At 36.1% G+C, this 15,580-nt stretch overlaps 1 protein-coding gene across 4 annotated transcripts; it reads right to left on the bottom strand.

Moving 5' to 3' along the window:
* Positions 1-547: 547 nt before the first annotated feature.
* On the bottom strand, positions 548-13,557 carry prkacba (protein kinase, cAMP-dependent, catalytic, beta a). 4 transcript variants are annotated; one of them, XM_028444510.1, is made up of 11 exons: positions 13,161-13,557; positions 9,158-9,166; positions 8,378-8,439; positions 7,814-7,942; positions 6,774-6,872; positions 6,575-6,657; positions 6,190-6,316; positions 6,015-6,110; positions 4,603-4,725; positions 4,240-4,404; positions 548-3,486 (listed from the first exon to the last, which is right to left on the bottom strand). In XM_028444510.1, exons 1-11 carry the CDS (start codon positions 13,204-13,206, stop codon positions 3,361-3,363), a joined length of 1,065 nt encoding a protein of 354 aa, XP_028300311.1. In that variant the 5' UTR covers positions 13,207-13,557; the 3' UTR covers positions 548-3,360. The 4 variants fall into 4 exon arrangements, with proteins under 4 accessions (XP_028300311.1, XP_028300309.1, XP_028300312.1 ...); XM_028444508.1 differs by lacking the exon at positions 13,161-13,557 and adding an exon at positions 9,888-10,187; XM_028444511.1 differs by lacking the exon at positions 9,158-9,166.
* Positions 13,558-15,580: the final 2,023 nt, after the last annotated feature.

Below are 15,580 nucleotides of genomic sequence, written 5' to 3'. Positions count from 1 at the left end.
TATTATCACAATATCTTGACGGATGTTTTACATCATAAATCTCAAACTCGAGGCCCAGGGCCCAAATCCGGCCCTTTAGATCATCCAATTCGGCCCACAGGAAAAAGTGAAAATTACCAAAAAAACATGAATCATTGCATAAATTACCAAATACTGAAGTTATCTTTTCCCCTCCATGTACACAAATTTAATAAAATGGCAATATTTACAGGGGCTTTTGTGTCTATATCACACAACTGCAGAATTGTTTTATTAAAAATTGTGTAAATAACTACAGTTTTCTGAATTCCAAGCATTTTCCCACAAAACTCGTCTAAATCAAGGATTTTTGAAGTGTCCGTCACTTATTGCATATTGTCTTTGCCTTTCAAACTGTATACATCAGTTATATATGGAAGTGAAAAATAGGGCACATTAATGTTAAAATTGCATTTTATTTCTAACTAAACTGTGGCCTACTTGAGTTCAAACTGCACTGTATTTGGCCCCTGAGCAAAAATGAGTTTCACACCCGTTTCATATCAACATGATAAACAAAGTGAAATAGTTTGTAATAAAAAGAATTTATTATAGTGACATATCTTTTGTTACATAAAATCTGCTACAGCAAAGTATTTTCCCCTTGCAACACAAGTAAATATGGGTGGGGAAAACAAAATCGCATCAGCTGTCTATGATGTGCAAAAAACGTCCACAAACTAAATACAGACACATTTCAGATTATTGATCCCGTACAAGGTGTGTGTTTGGGACTATAGCTACAATGAACTCAAACTGATCCTTCAGTCAGGAGTGTGAGGTGGCTCAGGAGAAGTGCTGTCATTAACATCATATCGGACAAACATTTGCTACACACAGGATGGAGATAGATGGGGTGGGGATTTCCTGCACTTTTTCATGGAAGATTTACACACAGGCAGACAGGCCATTTCCCCTGGTGCCGCTTGGACAATCCGTCCGGAAAATTAACAAACAAAACAAAAAAAAATAAATATTATTATTTGACTCCACAAAGACACTCTGTCCCCTTTAAAACCCAGTTGGAATTTGTTAAAGTTGTTTTCCACGAAGCAGGTCGAAATAACAAAGGCTACATTTTTTGATAGGCAATCTAGGTGTCTGTGTGCATTAAATGTGCTGAATGTGTTTAGTTCTTACACTTGTAATTTAAATTTAAAAAAAAAGTGGTACATAAATAGCATGATATTCCTTCACATCTAAAGATTTGTCATACATCAGAGTTTTGCAAGTTTAAACATTTCAATTGTAATTTCTTGAACATCTCTGAACAATAAATAAATACAACGTAGGTTTTATGGAAACTTGTGCCTTCGAAATCAAAACACTTTAAAATAAGTGCTTGTTTGAATAAAGAAAAAAAACTAAAACACAAACTCAGGCATTACTGATATTCACAGTAGCTAAAAATGGCATTTAATCCCAGACACTTTTTCAGGATTTGTTGGAAGTGATTGATTTTCAATTCTACATGGATTGGTGCACCAGATATTTAAAAAAAAAAGACCCACAGCAAATATAAAGTTGAACTTTTTCTACACAACTTTGATTGTCCAAACTGCAGAAATAATGACCTCCAAATGAGGAACAGCCATCAATCAAAAAAAAAAACAACAAAAAACGGGAGTTTAGAAATCTGGAATTTTCTCACTGTGGAAGTAAATGTAAATTCTGAAGCTAGAATAAACATCAGTAGGAGCGATCGGTTGGTAGAGAAATTTCTGCACATCAAATGTTTTGTTTAAAAACCGATTATTTCATTTCAGCAGTAAGGACAGGCAATATGTGAGAATATGAATATAGATGTTTGAGATGCCCCTAAACCTGCATTTGTCTAATGGGGGGGGGGGGGGGGGGGATGATTAAGAGAGCGTTTTAAAACATGAAGAAACTGGAACACACATTAGAAAAAAAAAAAAATTCTTAACCTTTCAAGTTTTGTTCATTGATCTTTGGGCACAATTGCCCAGTTTGTTGGAAGATTGTACAGAGACGTTGAATACGTACTTTCAAAAAGTTTAGTGACCCAAAAAGTAAAAAAAAAAAAATAAAATAAATTAGTTTACTGTCAGTTCTATAATTAAATTGTTTGGTTTTGAAAACATGGAACTAGGTCTCACAGAATATTCACTATGTTATGTCGATGACTAATTTTCAACAAACTTTAAAGTATCAAACCAAAAAAAGCTGAAAAGCTTCTCATGACACTTTGTAAAGCATAAACACGCTAAAGAAAAATGTAAATCAAAATAATGTCATTGCACAAGTGTGCTGCTCAAACACAACGGTAAAAAAAAAAAACAACAAAAACTTAAAAAAAAAAACAACATATCTCCTAATCATTGACACTGATTGGTCAATAAGATATAACCTGAACAAAATACGGTAAACACATTTACAAACAGACATACTGACCATCCAGCAAACAAACAAAATAAATGCCATTTTGATGCTCTAATGTTTAGATCTTTGCACAAACTGTTCAGTATGATCGGTTTCCATTTGTATCCAGCTCTGGACCTGAACACCACTCTATTATTATTATTATTATTATTATTACTATTATACCACGCAGAAACTGAGGTAAAAAGAAAACCCTTTTTTGACCAGATATGTAAAAACTAACAGCTTTCAGACAAATGATGCAATCTATCTAACACATTACTTTAAACGTCCAAACACCCAAATAATAAAAACAAGAGGCTTCACAAAGTCACCAGTGCTTCTTTTTCTTTCACTGAATATCGACTCCTTTTACTGACTAATATTGGCCATGTATTAAAAATAAATATATTCTAAAATTTCCTAAGTCCTGGTTTCAGAGAACACCAGAATGATGAATAGTGATATTTGTGAGGCTGCTCGTTATTAATGAAAGCTAAACTAAATAATAAAAGACCACAACATTGAACATAATAATAACAGGCAAACTGAACATCAAAATTTCACGTGAGCACAAAAATCCCTTTATCTTCCTCAGCTAACAAACGCTCAATGTGCTGATTAGAAACGGGAGTCACTTCAGCTGACATGTTGCTTAATCAAAACAATCAGGACGGAGTGCATACTTAAACATGGGAAACAGACAAACAATAAAAGTAGTCGACTTGTTTTGTGGTGCAGCACGAGGGGGGGGGGTGTCTGCATAATGTGCCTGTGTATAGATTAGAGAGTGAACTGCACGCAGGATCATGGCAATAAGGACCTCATTCAGCTGTGTGGAAAGAAGAAAATAGGCATTTTGTTTTGAGCTCGCAATGGCCTCAGTTCCACCTTAAACCCTCAGGCAGAGTGCAAATTATCCCAAAACATGAGAGCCCTGATGGGACTCATGCTCCTTCACTAGAAATCAGCAAACTCCTTAGCACACTTCTCCGTTTGCGACACGCGAATGTCCTCTTCCTCGTAGTCGTCAAAGTTGCTCGTGTCACCTGGTCCTCTGCACTTTGGCAAGAAAGGAGCTTCAACCTGCAAAACAAGCAGAAGCACACGTGTTGTTTTCAAACAGTAAATTAACAGACTGCAGCATCATTTTGCCACAGTTTCCTTACAAACAGTAAACATCTCATGTATAAACTTAAATGCATCTGTAAAAAATAAAAGGTTTTTCAAAATGTGAAATTTTTTTTTAAAACTAAAATAACACTAATTTACTTAAATGAACAAAATTGTCAGGCTGAGATAACCAGCATTCAATGCTGTTTTGGCGAGGTGCATTACGTTTATCCTGATTGGTCGGCTATGTTGTGATGCATTTGGTTGTTGTCTGGTCATTTCATTTTTTGTAGTAACACAATGTCCGTTGATAATTTTAAAACAAAAATCTAATAATTTACTCAGTAACGATTGGGTGTCGAAATGTAACAAATTAAAAATTATTTCGAGTTTTATTACTCTTTTTTTAACATATATATATATATATATATATATATATATATATATATATAAAACAATTCGGTTCTTGTTACATTTCAGGTTATTGTTACAAATTGGGCTCTAATAGGGCTACAGTCCTGTAGGTTTTTGATGTTTCCCTGCTTCAACACAACTAAATAATAGTCATCCACCTACTCTGCAGGAGGCCAGGCGCTGAGCCACAGACTGTAACCGAGTGTAATGGAGCAGTGGAACATTACATTTGCAGGACTGTGATCCCCAAACTTAGCAGGCCCTAAGTACGCAAAATATTTCCCAAGAATATGAATAAAAAGACTGAAGTACCTTTCTTTCATAAATTGCGATCCAGTCTGTTGAAGAAAACCATTTGTGATTTTTGATGTCATTCACGCCGTTCTTCAGGTTGCCAAATCTCTTCGTCAGGTCCACCTGAAGCAGGTTCCTTAGCAGGTCCTTCAGGTCGGAGCTAAAATGAGAAGGGAATCGTACCTGAAAGGTTTAGAGGAAGAAAAAAAAAGAATAACTAAACTCATGTATGGAATCAAACCAATCCTCGCTGCCTCTTCTTCCAATGTTTTTGGTAAACTATGTTAGTTATTTCAGGGAAACACTCCAAGGGTCTTCTTGAGTCTAAGAATGAAAAAAAAAAAACAATCTTAAGACTCCGGGTAACAAGCCTTTGAATACCTTCCCAGAGACAATCTTCTCATAGATCTGGATCGGCTGATCAGCAAAAAAGGGAGGGTAGCCTGCAGCCATCTCATAGATGAGAACTCCAAGTGCCCACCAGTCCACAGCTTTGTTATAGCCCTGAAAGAAAAAGAAAAAAATCATAATAATACCACTAAGTTCATTTTGTCTTGTTTTTTGAAATATGTTAGGGATTAATTTATTGAGAAAAAATTTTTTTCAGCAAATTTACTTTAATCTCCTGACATGTTTCGACTGCCAACTGTAGATGCCTCTGAGGAAGACTGACAGTTGGCAGTTGGAACATTTCAGGAGATTACAGTCAATTTCAAAGGAAATTTCCTGAAAAAAAAAAGTCTGAATAAATGACTTCTGACAGGGGGTTTCCACTGGATACGTCTCCGCAGCAACACAACTCAGATCTGGTTACGCAATCCCCATCGGTTGCGTTTTGAATGCGCCACGGTGCAGTCCGGTTGACGTCACAATTCACATATTTACATAATTGTGCGAGAACGCAGTTAAAGAAACTGTTATAAACTTTTTTTTTTAAATAGTGAATTACAATGACATATACATTAATAAAGTGCAGCAATATTTACAAACAAGTACAGATCAGGCATGTATGTGGCTAATAGAGCCAGGGAAATAGAATGAATGACATATATAATTAGAAAAAAAAATAAAAAGATAGAGAAAAGAGAGGAAACATATATTAATAACGATAAATAAATAACAATAAAGGGGTGACAGGGAAACACAAGAACACTTTTCAGACATATAGGTATATATTACATTCTTTAGTTTCACAGCTTTTTTGTTTGTTACATGTTTTAAGGTATTAAAATGTAAAGTTTACCTTTTGTTGTTGTTGTCCTAGCCAAGTTTTTAGCTACAGCCAACAGAGAAGATATAATATGATGAAATATGCTCTTAAGTGTTTTATTTTGACGGAAGGCTCCGGACTGTCGGAGCAGATACGCAGCGCACTGGACCCGGTGGAAATTAACACACAGACTAAAGTGGGAACCTATCAGCTCTGGTGGCGTGGCGGAGACGTAACGCAGCGGACCCACATCCAGTGGAAATTGGGGGTTAGAAGCAAATCAGATTTTGAAAGCTTTAATAGTTCCACAATGTATCCACATTACTGTAAAAAAAGCAAATTAACAAGACACAAATGTATATGCAGTACCGCACCACAGATAAATAGACAATAATAGATGTTCACTGCCACTTTGATCTAATGTGCACTCTCACTGGTACACATAAGTGAATGCAGCTTTGTTCTTACCGTCTTGTGTTTTTACCAGGTGAAAGTGAAGCTGGACTCACATTGGTTGACTGTACAACTACATGCTCTTTGATTCTCTTTAAGCTTGTTTAGCTATGAATGTGGATGCTCTCACCTTGCTGAGGATGATCTCTGGAGCCAGGTACTCTGGAGTTCCACACAATGTCCAGGTCCTCCCCTTTACTCTTTTGGCAAAGCCAAAGTCTGTGACCTGTGGAAATTGATGAGGACAGGGTGTGTTAAAGCGTCATAAATAAACAGTTCAAATTACTATGGGTACTTCTGTGTACCTGAATGTATCCATGCTGATCTATGAGGAGATTTTCAGGCTTCAGATCTCTGTAGATAAGGTCTAAGGAGTGAAGGTACTCGAAGGTGAGTACTATCTGAGCTGCATAAAACCGCGCATGGTTTTCACTGCAAGACAGAAACAAAAAAAAGTTAGAGCAAATCTTCAGGATAATTAACTGCCTTTTTACATGTTTTAAGTCATTTTTTTTCTTTTGTATCTTGAAGTAATGAGAGAATAAAATGTGTCAAAGGCTTTGGGATCTTTCTGGTTCACAAAGTTCACAATGTATCTGTCAAAATTATCTTGCTAAAAGTTATGGCATGTCGTCCACAAGCAACATTATTTACACAATCAACAGAGTAAAATCCAGCTTTGTACAGTACCTGAATCTTCCTGTGCGTCTGAGGTGTGAGAACATTTCCCCACCGGGCACATACTCCATCACCATGTAGAGGTTTGAGTTGTCCTGGTTTAAGAAAAGACAAAAAAAAAGTTAGGATTTAAGTAAGATTACAGTTACTTTTTATACAGAGGCATGTACCATGTAGAGTGAAAAAATAAAGAAACGAGAGAGATAAATACCTTAAAGGCGTACACCAATCTGACAAGGAAAGGGAAGGAAACAGCCTGTAGAATTCTCTTTTCATTTAACGTATGTTCTATTTGCTTCAACTTCACCACCTACAGAACATGAGGATAAAAAAACACACATTGAATGAGAGCACAGTCCAGAACAGTGATTCCCAAAAAGCATTATGCATAGCCGTAGGACAGGGATTGCCAACCTTTTTTGGATCGTGACCCCATTTTTATATCAATTTTCTAGCGACCCCAAATCCTTTCTTTTTTTTTTAGAATTAGTTATTAATCATGTTTGTTATACTGTGTTACAAATACAAAGTAGCCAGGACAAGTGCATAATGCAACAAGATGTGCCAGCTCAGATATTTTCATACTGTATTTTAATAATTTATTTTTTTCTCTTTCTTCTTTTCTTTAAACTGCATTTTATGCAAACTAGATTTATATTTGTGAAAGTGAAAGTATAGAATACAGCTTAAAAATTGTGTTGTGTTTTAATTAAAAAAAAAAAAAATCACAATTAAAACAAAATGTAAAATATATTTTTATTCAGTGAGTAAATTGTTAAATTACAAGTAGACCCCATTTAAATTCCAGGCGACCCCACCAAGGTTAAAAAACACTGCCTTAGGGTTAAGTATTTTCCTAAAAGGTCAGTACAATTTTCCTGTCATTTTACAACCCTTTTTTAAACAAAGCATATGATTCTGCATCATACAATTTTTTGTGATGTACCTTATTCATAATAAATGATGGACATCACTAAATTGGATCTTTCATAGTTAAGTTGTAGCTGCGTTTAATAAGTCTCCAACATTAAAAAAAAATACCTTCAATAATAACAATGTATTCAATAACTATGCAGTTTGAAGACAAAAAATTACATTGATTCATTTAAATGGAATTAATACATTCATAGTCAGAATATATAATAACTGCTTATGGTTTGTCATTCCTTAGTTTGAAATGTTTTTTGAAATGGCTTGATTTTTTTCTGTGAAGTAGCAAAATTTCTCTTTTAAATCAAATCATTTACTTACCTTTTGTTTATCCAAGATCTTCATGGCATAAAAATGGTTTGTCCCTTTATGTTTAACAAGCATTACTCTCCCAAAAGAGCCGGTGCCCAGAGTTTTGAACCTGTCGAAGTCATCCAAACATGTTGTGCTCTAAGGAGACACAAGTGAGACGAGAGAATTCAGACGGCCTCAGCCTAGTAACTTGTTTTTAGTCACACTACTAAATACACATCTTTTTAAATGATGAAATATCAAATGCTTAATGGGAGTAATGGGTAACACTGCCTGCCAAAACTCCAAACAAAAGAGAAATTTACAGTGCAAATGGCCTGAATTCAAATAAGTTTTTCAAGTTTTCTGTACTTTTAAGAGAAGATAATAATGTGCGTTTTTAGCAGGGGACAGTTAAATACTTACATGTTGAAAAGTATGATTATACAACTTAAGCACAAGGCTACAAAATTAGAGCCATTTGGAAATGAGAAGAAAGAATTATCATCAATTATTAAATTAAACAATTCAACTCCCAACTTTGAGACAAATCACAGAATTCATGGTGATTAAAACATAACCTACACAACCTACCTGTGGTGGGCACGCCCATTTCCTTAAAAAATCTTCTTTGGCTTTTTCTAGGAACTCTTTCACTGCACAAAGAGAAAGGTGTTTTTAAAAAAAAAAAAAAAAACATGAGAATGACATTAGCGAGGCCAAATCAATAGTCAGCAAACCAAATAGTGCAGTTTAAGGCATTCAGGGGAGCAAATGCGGTTTAGGGTCAGGCAAGAGTTAAATACGAGGGAGGCGGGGCTTAACTTGGATAAAACAAACAACAGATTGATTTCAAAATCCAAAAACCACACACCTAAAGAAAAAATCTAACTTCATAAAGTGATGCAAAGAGCTCTGTGGATTTTTAAAGGAAGAGCCAATTTTAATAGAAGCTATTCTGCATCTCTTTTCAGAGTGGGGGGTTAATGGCGGGATGGGGGCGGGGTATATGATAGGGGAGAGAGAGAGGGAGAGAGGGAGAGGATACACAACAAAAGTGAGATCAAAGAGCAGGCAGTAGATAGACAGACAGTGCATTGTGAAATTCACAGCAGACATGATGTGTCTAAAGTCAAAGAGCCACTTGAAGGAATGTACCACATGTATGACAGGATGTACCCTTTGTATTTCTATTCAATAAAAACATAAATAAAGGCAGATATATATGATTGATTACCAGTCTCTAAGCACACAAAAAAAGTTTGATATCGATAAAAAAAACTCTACGGTTTAATGTATGTGTTGTTATGGATGCATAATTAATTAAGGTTTGCTCTGTGACCTGAGACACTTCATGGAAAAAAATGAGCATACCAAAAGTCTCTACAGTTCATCAAGGGTTTCAGGAACATTCACCCACATGGATGGAAGTAAATGGAAAGACAAAGAGAAGAAGAAACACTTATGAAGTGCTGAAAAACAAGACATTTTAGATTCAGACAACAGAATGGTACAAAAGAAGACAATGTCAAACACTCATCTCACAGAGCTTGATATACAAACACTTTTTTCTTTTTCCTTCTGTGTCTCGAATTTGCAAAAGAAAAAAAAACAACTCAGCTAAGTAATTATGCCAAGTTTTTTTTGTTTGAGTTTTTTGTTTTGCAACTAAAAAAAAAAAAAAAAAACATGTTTCTTAAGTTCAGAGGGGTTGTATCTTTTTAGATGTTGGCGGTCAATTTGCAGTTCTGCGTTTCACTTTCCATCGCATTTCCACAACGAAGAAAAGACAACACAGAGAAGACAAACCAAAACTCATCGTTTGAAATTGAAACACAAAAATGACATGAAACAGATATTGGGATGATAAAAGTGACTCAGGCCCCTAAAGTGACTATTTAGTTACTAGTATTTCTGAAAAAACTAAAAAGACAAGGCATAAAAGTGAAGATTTTGTGAAAAAGATAGCAGAGAAGAAATTCAAACATTCTTGTGCAACAAATACTGGTAACTTTTTTTTTTTTTCCTACAAACAAGCAGAAAACAAAACTGTTCACTGCTAAAGATGGCGACACAGCTTTTCAACACTTTACACTGCACTTACTTAAAAGATCCCACATGATGGTGAACTCAGAGATTGGAGGCCCTTCGTTCTCCTGGGCCCTGTGATCCTGGCTACTCTTACGACATCTGTGGAACAACCGACTGGCGAACGATTGATCTTTTCCTTGGGCCATTTTATGCAGAATTCCTCAGCTTGTGTGCGAACAGTCACAGGCAAAGTAACCGTAACCGTTCTCTGACTGAGCATCAGTCGTACTAACTTCCTGTGTGCAGCCGTACACTCAGCAATGCTCGACTAACCACAACAAGTGAAGCTTCCTGTTAAGAAGGCCCAGCCAACGCAGCCAAATGTTCCTACAACTTTTCTCATGCTGGTGTCTTTTAAAATACTTTTGTTCATTTCTCATTAAAAAATAATAACGGAGCTGTCCTTTGAAAGGCAGAGAAAACAAGTAATGAAGAACAAATACTTTGTTACTGTACTTAGGTAGTTTTTCTGGTTTCTGTACTTTACTTGAGTATTTATTTTTTGGTGATTACCACTACTCTACTCCTTACATTCAAAAAAAATGAGCGAGTTACATTTAAGATCATCGAAGATGACGTCACGACGTAAAAAAGATGCAAACCAACAACCACGAAGCTGCTTGTGAAAGGCTTTTCAGCGGCACAACTCATTTTCAGACCAAAAAATGGCACGTCTCCATTCCAGAAACCTAGATAACATGATTCTCTTGAGGCTAAATGAAAAATGTAGGTAGTTTTTTTTTTTTTTTAAGGATTTTTTGGGCTCTAGTGGCCTTTATATGACAGTTGCTTGACAGGAAAGGGATCAGAGAGAGCAGGGAATGACACGCAGCAAGGGGTCCCAGGCCGGGAATCGAACCTGAACCGGCTGCAGGTGAGAAACTACAGCCTCTGTACATGGGGCAGGCGCTCAACCCACTGAGCTACACACCACCCCAAAATGTAGGTAGTTTGACCTTTTTTCTGTTAGGTAGGTCCCTGAGTTTTATCATTAACATTTTAAGGTTATTAAAAATGTTGACTTTTTAATTGAGCATGTGCATGTTTTTTCTTGACACATTTTATACAAAATGTATTTATTATGAGTGCTAAATTCTCCAGGTGTTCAAAGGTTACAGATATAACTTGTTTCCATGTATCAGTTTTCTACAAGTTGTAGAGAAAATAAAATATATGGAATTTGCTGGTTTAAAAACCCTGTCTTAATAATGAAAGGACATTTGTTTTACTTTTTTACTTAAGTACATTTAGTAGCATGTACTTCTTTACTTTTACTCAAGTAAGGGAACAACATAGGGCGCAGCCAAAAATCGATTTAACCGATTATCAAATTTGTAGATAAAAACGATTTTTATTTTGCAAATTCAAGTTTGACATTTTTTTTTTCGGTTTTTTCAGACTTTTTCGCATTCCGTCCTTGTTGGTTACCGTGACGTGATGTGAGCCAGCCCCCTCTTTGTTTACATGTGTTTACCCTTTGAGTAGGCTATATGTGTGCCATAGGCATGTTTAATTTTTTATTCACACTATGCTGAGATGCTAAAGGAAGAGTTTATTATTTTTGTAACTGTAATGTTATATGTTATAAAATATGTAGTTATCTGATTTCTTAATCAGAAAATTGAAGCCACTGTGAAGTTGCTGTTGCTCTTTTGCGTAAACTTGGGTTAAAGCTTGAAATAATTTACTTTTTATTTTGGGATTGTTCAATGCATTTTATCTTGAGGACAATCACAGCAATAAAGTTGTACTTTTGAGAATATATCTGCAGTCATTTTTAAGTGCAATGAAAAACAAAAATCTAAAATAAAACTTTTCTTTTTCTTCATTTTTTTTAAAGGCAAAATCGCCCAGCCCTAGAGCAACGTCAATACTTTCACCAGTCATTTTTCATTCAAGTAATTTTACTTGAATAAAGGTAAATAAATCGAAAACATAATAAGCCTAAAAATGAGCCCATTTGGACAGATGATTAGGTTCTGTAGATTGGTTTTGTGGTTATGTTTTACAGTCACTTTCAAAGTAACTTTAAAGGGTTTGACTCTTTGACACAAATGTGCCTCTTAATAAATCAGCATTCAAACTATATGGTGAGAATGAGTTAGCACACTCCTTGAACTTGCAGCTTAGACTTACTGTACGCACACCTCTCAGCCCCTCCCCGCAGAAACCACCCATGGCCTGTAACGCTGAGACATGGTGGACTGCTGCCAGTCAGAAAGCAGGTCAAGATCCGCACATTCCAGACAGATCACGGTTTAGTTGATTAGGCAGGTCACAACTAACAGATACGTTCTAAACAAAACAAAGTGGCCACAGGTTGATTTCAAATGAATACCAGGACTAAATTACTTTAAATGGCAAAAGTTTTTTTTCCCCAACAGGTATAATTTAGATTGGAAGAGTACCTTTCAACCAAATGTTTTTAATTTCGATTAATCCAACTGTAAATAAAATATTGATTAAAAACTGACATGGGTTATGACCCTGTGAACGGAAAACAGGTTTACAAAATATGATTTCGAAAAAAAAAAAAAAGAGCTGGTTTAACAACATTGAGTCAACTTGGGAGTTTCGAAGCTTATCAGGGACCTGTTTTGGTCCAGCTTGCACAGAAGCTTCAGCAGAAGTCAGTGTTTGCTGATGTTATCAGGCTGCAGGCATGTTTTCGACTCTTTAGGAGATGAGAAATGTTGCCTGGGTGCCTCCAGTTAAACGACTTTCTTCATATGTTACAGAATAGATTAGATGTGTTATTTTTGTATTTTTCATTCATTCCACATTCTAGATAGATCTAGTTTTCTTTAGTTCAATGGGAGGTCACAGTTTATCCCAGTGTAAAACGTAGAATTTAATAAAAATAAAAAATGAAAAAATAAAATAAATAGCTGTCTAAATTACAACAGGTGAAAGAACTTGGGAACCAGTGATTTGGGAATGTTAACATAATAACACCTGAGATATGGGGAATCCCAGTGATGATCACAACGTCATATCTACTTAGAGCAGCTCTATAAATTACCTGGCTGCATCATTGACATGATGCTATGCTAACACCCACCTTGCACAATGCCCTACCAAAGATGGTTGGTCTCTGCAGTCCCTTTACTACTGTACAGCCCTGCTAACACTGGACAACCACTGCTAAACGGTGCTCCTTACACTGACAGCTATAATAATAAATAACCGAGCCAAATAGAGGCAGTGTTAAAAAAAATTAAAATAAAAAAAACTACAAACACAACCCAATGGCTGAGTAGATGGACAACAGCCTCCACATTCTCACCGCTTTCTTGTTCATTGCCTTTCTTGGCAGTCGCTGTATTTCCCATCGTAGGAAGACAGGGCGATGCACAGCTGTCTGCGGGGCGATGATGATGATGATGATGGTGGCGGTGGTGGTGGTTAGCTAACAGGGTCCTCCGTTAGCTGGCTAACAAATATCAGCTTGTGCTAGCCGTCGAGCTAAAAACAACATCAACCTCTCGTGAGGGCGGGCGAATCGTCGACCGTGCTCCACTAGCCGCCTCGGTGCTCCTTATTTACAGGGTCCTGTGTGGTTCATAAAGGCCTCCGCTGGAATGACAACATGATCCAGACTTTTCACCTCTGCCTGCTGTCGTTCTGTGCTGCCTTCACGGCATGTGGGAATAGCTACCAAAGCGAGAGGAGGAGAGTAGATAGATGGACGCAATGCTGCCTTCACGGACCGGTCAGAAGAAACGATGAGGCTCAAATTTTCCTTAAATTCAGTGAATCAGTTTGACTTTTTGTCCACAAGCAAAACCTACGATTTTAATAAAAGTAATTACTAAATAAACGTCACCCCCCAATAACGAATTACATTATATTTGTACAACACATACACTGATCTCTATTATATAACACAATGCTCAGCGTGAGGTAACGTTTTGAAGAGCGCGCACGGTCACTCTCAGGTATAAGCAACTGGCGGCCCGGGGGCCATATGTGGCCCTCGGTCAAATTTTATGCGGCTCTCAAAAGAAATCGCCAAAAACTGTATTTCAAGAAGTTGGAAGAAATATGAAGCCCAACGTAATAAAGAAAATAACTCCCAAAACACACAAATCGACAGAAAAATCCACAAAATTACTCAAAAACACACACAAAAAATAAAAAAATACACAAAATTAGATCAAAAAACAACAACACATTACAGAATATAGCTCCAAAGACACAAACTGTCAACAAAATTACACAAAAATGACAGTGAAATACAGAAAACGACACCCAAAATACAGAAAGTGATGCCTAACCACGCATAAATTGACAACAGAAATGCAGAAAATGACAGAAAAAAACCACAAAATTACAATAGCACAGGATCTAGACTAAAGTTACTATCTCTTAATATCCTAATTATATGAAAAGGTGAAAGAACTCTGCTTTTGTATGAAGAATTTTTTCCTGTACCTCCAAGTGACATACTGAGATGGATGTATTTGCTTTATTCTTTACTAGTAATGTTTACCCTGACTTTGTTCTTTGTTCCCTTTATGTTGTTTTACTGATTTGTAAACTATATTGCAATTTGTCAATAAAATTTAAATTAAATAAAAACAAAACAAAACAAGTGTGTTTGTCTTGTTTTGTGCAGTAGTTGATGTTAGTTTGTCCTATGATAACACTGAAAATTCATTGCTCTTATCTTAAATGAACTGAAAGCAATATTTACCATGTAAAACATATATTTTTTTTGTATTATTGAAGCCATTACTATGCATTATACATGTATCAAACACTACCCTACGCCTTAAGAAGGATATTGTTGTCATTATTATCATAAATAATTAGCTATTTTTAGCATAAGCACCGTTGCTTGGCTCAGTGTAACACCCAGATTTGCAACAGAAAATATTTTTTATATCCTTAAAACACCCCAGTAAAGATTGACCAGCAGATGTCCTCAGTGAGCATGTTGGTGACCTAAGTCAGTGGTTCTCAACTGGTCTCACCCTGGGACCCACATTTTGCCACGGACATTAAATCGCGACCCACTTTTTTTTTCTTTTTTTTTTTTTAATTCAACTGTTTTTGTTTTTCGAAAATAGCTTTTAAAAACACACATATATAATATTTTTTCAAACATAAATCTATATATTTTCCTGTGTAACATGCATTTCACAGCATGCCTGTCAAAAGAAAAGTTTCTTTCAAAATAAAATACAACATGAGAGACAATAAGCATTTATTTAATTTTGACCAGCTGTCCGCGACCCACTTTTGGGTCCCGACCCACCAGTTGAGAATAACTGACCTAAGTGGTGTAGTGTTCAGCACGTCTGCCTCACAGCAAGATGGTCCTGGGTTCAAGGGGGAGACAACACCCTATTTTTGTAGAGCTAAAATGAAAATCCATGAGCTTGTTGACTTTAACACTATAGTAATGGTGTACAAGGCACATAATAATCTTCTCCCTCCTCACATCCAGGAGTGTTTTGAACACAATAAAAGTCAGTAGAACCTCAGAGGAACCGGCATTTTCAAAAAAGTAAAATTATTTTCACTGACTCATAAACAGCCTGTCCTCTACCTCAGTGTTTCTCAACCGATGGTTTTCGGACCTGATTCAGCAGACTGTGACAGTCAGAGGACAGAAATATTGTCATCCTTTCATGTATTACACAATTACACTACTTTACATTTCTCTAGTGAGATATTACTGTCTATATGTATAAATGTATG

The sequence above is a fragment of the Gouania willdenowi genome, chromosome 4 (assembly GCF_900634775.1).
Source record: "Gouania willdenowi chromosome 4, fGouWil2.1, whole genome shotgun sequence".
Classification (NCBI taxonomy): Eukaryota; Metazoa; Chordata; class Actinopteri; order Blenniiformes; family Gobiesocidae; genus Gouania; species Gouania willdenowi.
The sequence above is the reverse complement of the archived record's forward strand: the minus strand, read 5'-3'. Positions and strand labels throughout refer to the sequence as shown.